The 4713-nt window shown below is 39.4% G+C and overlaps 1 pseudogene and 1 gene segment (V, D, J or C); one reads left to right on the top strand and one right to left on the bottom strand.

The window, feature by feature from the left end:
- Positions 1-1584: 1584 nt before the first annotated feature.
- Positions 1585-3807, bottom strand: LOC124014186. The segment is given in 2 exon segments: positions 1585-2173; positions 3458-3807. Coding segments are annotated over 2 exon segments (345 nt in total).
- Positions 3808-3879: 72 nt separating this feature from the next.
- LOC124013560 lies at positions 3880-4713 on the top strand (annotated as a pseudogene).

The raw sequence follows: 4713 nt of genomic DNA, 5'->3' as shown, positions 1-4713 counted from the left end.
TATTAAAAGTTACCAGTGTTCCAACATTTAAGAGACCAGTGATTTAATGTCTATGTACGTAGAAAGGACAGCAGCTTCTAAGGTGCAGGGTTGAGTAACAGGGTGTGAGCCGGCTAGTGATAGTGACTAAGATCAAGGCAGGTTACTCGGTGGAGGCCGGCTAGTGATGGCTATTTAACAGTCTGATGGCCTGAGAGATAGAAGCTGTTTTTCGGTCTCTCGGTGCCAGCTTTGATGCACCTGTATTGACCTCACTTTCTGGATGATAGAGGGTGAACATTTTATAATGATTTGTGTTTTTAGTTAATTTTTCAGAATCAAGTGGACAGTACACTGTAAATCAGACTCCTGCAGTGAAAGCTGTTCTCCCAGGACAGACAGTCCCTCTGAACTGTAAAACCAGCAGTAATGTGCATGGAAATAACCTAGCCTGGTATCAACAAAAAGCTGGAGGAACTCCTAAACTCATCAGTCTGGGACTCCATCTAAGTTCAGTGGCAGTGGATCTGGGAGTGACTTCACTCTGACCATCAGTAGAGTCCAGGCTGAAGATGCAGGAGATTACTACTGTCCGAGTTACCATGTGTTCACACAGTGGTAAAGAGCAACAACTTCCCTCAGTCAGACTGCACAGTGACTGTACTGATACACCTGGGACCTGTTGCAGGTGCTGAGTTGGCAGAGATGTTGACATGGAACACTGATCAGTAGAGGAGATCAACTCTGGCATGTGACAATATGATTAGAAAGCGATCATTCAGAGAAAATGTTCTCTGCCGTCATCCTCATCCTGATTAAATTACAGATGATTATTGCTACATTGTCTTGACACCAAAGTGTAAACATAAAAAGTAAACCCACCGAGTTACAAAAGTCAAAACATTTGCATATTCAAATTAGAAACAATTCAGCCCCTACTTCCCCTGTATGAAAGCAAAAAGATGTGGAGCTCAGACGTTAGACACATGTCAGTAACGGTCAATGCCTGTCTTTAGTCATACCCATCTTATTTGTCATCTATTAAATGGTGATTTATTCATTGTAAGAATGTCTCCCTCCTTGAATCCACCATAGAGGTTACAGTAAAATGAGTCCACCCCCTCACATCTGGCTCTATCCAGGCAGTGAAAATGAAACTAGACTGGGAACTGTGGGATTGAAACTGAAATGTACGTAGACAGGGCTGGGTGGTTCTGCTTGTCCTAGAATAGAGCAGCTCTGTCACCAGATGCTCATTCTCTCCCCAGGTGGGCTAAATGCCGGTATGATTACATTGGTGAGAGTCCAAGATCTCTATAACATCTTAGATTACTGTCTTTATACGTCTAGAAGTCAAGCAGGTCAAAACCATTTCGGAAATATTAATATAGCGTACAATCTACTACAAGTGGATAGTTCTTCTGTTCATCTGTAAACATCGTAGCATCTTGTGTTGCTGTGAACTACAGTTTGATGACAATCTTGTTTCAAGTGAGAACCTAAATAACTAAGCAGTGACATTTAGGTCTGATAGGTTTTATGAATCTATTTCTATTTCATTCAACATTTAGGACTAAAATCAAATTACTGACAACAACAAAAAGCTTTGTTCCAACGAGAAGTCTTTATTTTTGTCTATTAATCAAAGCATCAAAGCAATCATTCCTACAGTATCTAAAAGTAATAGAACCGAACACATCAAATCTAACACTGATACAATCTCAGTCTACAGAGAGGATTGACACAATGACTCAAGCAAAGCCCTCTGTTAGTCTACATGTCAGTGATCAATAAGATAGAGAACATCTGATCTCAGAACAGAATCAAAGCAGAGGAATCAGCAGCCTCGCTCCACAGGGGTGTGTGACTGAGGGGTCCTACCCAGAACAGTCAGACTTCCTCAGGGTCTTGGTGACCGGCGTCTGGGATATCTGTTGGGCTTCACAGGTCACCTCTCCTGCCTTGGTCCACTCCTGGCCAGTGAGAGTCAGGGTGCTGCTCCAGCTGTACAGACCATCCTTCTCCAGAACCCTGGGAATGGCCTCCTGCTTCTGGCTGGTCCCGTCCACTTTCCATCTTATGGTCCAGTCTGAGGGGAAGCCCTTGTTGGCCAGACATGTCAGTGTGGCTGTTGTTGTACTGGACAGTTCCTCTCTAGAGGGGGGCAGGACGGTGAGGGTGGGGGAACTGTTTCCTGGAACAAACAGAACACATCAACTAAGTAACTACATCAAGTACAGCTACACTAAGAGATTCTCTTCAGCAAAGTACACATCAAAATATAGTGAATTGGAAATTCCCTCTAAATATAAATGTAAAAGTTAGATTGTTTGAAAGATGTGGAGAAAAACCTAAGGTAATATGATACAAAGCAGATTGATGAACCAAACAAGTATAAAGTGGTTAAATAACTAGAGTTACTAGTCATATGGTGTCAGTTATACATGTTATACAGATATTGTTTAGGAATGGATCTGACCAGAACAGCCTACTCATATTTATAGTATTTGCAGAATTAGAGCATAAATTAGTTTTTATAAAATATCAAGCATTTTAGATCATGAAGTATGTTACAAACATAACTGAGACCGTTCGTATTCACACTAAAAGTGAAGGCTACCATGAACTCAATGCAACAATAATGACTACTATATCCAATACTATTAAATAGTTATTTTACCAGAATTAAGAGTTATATTCTGCAATCATAGAAAACAGACATGTAAATAAATGCCTACAATTTAACATTTTGATTCAATAAACTGTTGAAAGAAGTCTCAGTCAAAGCAATGTATAGATCATTTTTTTCTTCTGAAATCTCTATATTTTTATAGAGACAGAATTTAAGATTAACATACTTAATAAGTGTAATCAGAAGGAAATATCAAGAGAGATTGTTACTTACTTCCAACATCTAGTCTGGTGGCGCTACCAAAGGTCAACCACAGTGATACTACAACCCCTATTACTGCTGGTACAAAAACCTCCTGACTATTGGACAAGCTGAATTTCTGCCGTCTGTGGTTCAAATAATTAACTCCACTATGGTATGAATACTTGCCATACACTATTTTATCTTCTTAATTTTAAATAAGTTGTTTTTTGTTTTGTTTTTCATAACATTTAGCAAAACCTACTTTTTTGTGTACATTTCCTAATTGGTGATGTATGTTTATTCATACAACTAATGTCAAATGTAGACTAATCACTCTTATCACAAAAAGATGTATGAAAACATATCCTCAGTATAAAGGATAAATTGATAGAGAAATTGACTCACAACATCAAAAGGTGTATAAAACAGTTAATTTGCTGTTTACTTACTTCCAACATCTAGTCTGGTGCCGCTACCTAAAGTCAACCACAGTGATACAATCCCTATTACTGCTGGTACAAAAACCTCTCTGTGTTGTGATGCTGCAGCTGTTACAGTGAAGATCACTCATACAGAATCACACTAAACACAAATACACTTTACCATCTTCCAGGTAGAACAAACACTTCATATTAGCTGTTGCTAGATAATACAAATATGAATTGTATCTTAAATCCAGACATGAGTCATTTTTCCTTCCTCTGTGTATCAGGTTCTCCTAGTCTGGAGGTACAGTCCAGCATCAGATCAGTGTTGCTAGTATTCCTCCAGATTGTCCATATGAAAGACAACAGCAGCAGCAGTAGTGATAGTGATCCATGTTGTATATTCCTTTATTAAACATGTTGATCTCAGATTTAACAGTGGTGGTAAAGTCACAGAGGACAGACAACACTACCAGAGGAATCCTACCAGCTTTAGTTTAGAGAAGTGTTCACTAACTGATTAGAGGAACTTACATGAGAGACCAAGCATGAGTGAACAGACAGTTCATTATATCTGATCATCATCAGAATAACGATATAATGTTGGTGTGCCTAACAAACGTCACACATTAGTGATATGGTTAAAGACTTGCTGTTTGATGTTATAAAAATGAGCACATGCAGGATAAAATACATTCTAAAGATGTGGGCCTTCTTGGAAACGGAAATAGACTTAAAACTTTCATTTGAATAATGCATCTCCCCCTGCTCTGAGTGTTTACAGCCCTGTGAGTTTACCACTTCATGACTGAGAGCTGTCCTTCGTGACAACAGAACCCACAACAACCATGACTTTTATCACCATCTTCATCTGGACACTTGCTTGCTGCTGACTTTATTGTTGAAAATTAATTAAATCTACACCACAGTAATGTATATCAATAATCATATTTATATTCAGAACTATTCATTACTATATGTAATATTTCATTCATAGAAATGTTTTTATTCAGTTTTTCAGAATCCAGTGGACAGTACACTGTGCCTCAGACTCCTGCAGTGAAAGCTGTTCTCCCAGGACAGACAGTCTATCTGACCTGTAAAACCAGCAGTAACGTGTATAATGCAGGGACCTCTTCTCACCGTCTTGCCTGGTACCAACAGAAACCTTGAGGAGCTCCTAAACTGCTTATTTACTATGCTACAACACTTCAGTCTGGGACTCTAGATTCATCTAGATTCAGCGGCAGTGGATCTCATCAGTGGAGTCCAGGCTGAAGATGCAGGAGATTCCTACTGTCAGAGTTGGCACAGTGGTAATGTGTTTACACAGTGATAGAGAGACGTACATACAAAAATCTCCCTCGGTCAGATTGCAGTGTCTGAGAGGGAAGAGACAGTGACATAGAACACTGGTCACTAGAGGAGGTCAAC

The sequence above is a fragment of the Oncorhynchus gorbuscha genome, linkage group LG25, assembly GCF_021184085.1.
Source record: "Oncorhynchus gorbuscha isolate QuinsamMale2020 ecotype Even-year linkage group LG25, OgorEven_v1.0, whole genome shotgun sequence".
NCBI classification, from domain to species: domain Eukaryota; kingdom Metazoa; phylum Chordata; class Actinopteri; order Salmoniformes; family Salmonidae; genus Oncorhynchus; species Oncorhynchus gorbuscha.
Note: the sequence above shows the minus strand (reverse complement) of the source record. Positions and strands in the feature narration are given on the sequence as shown.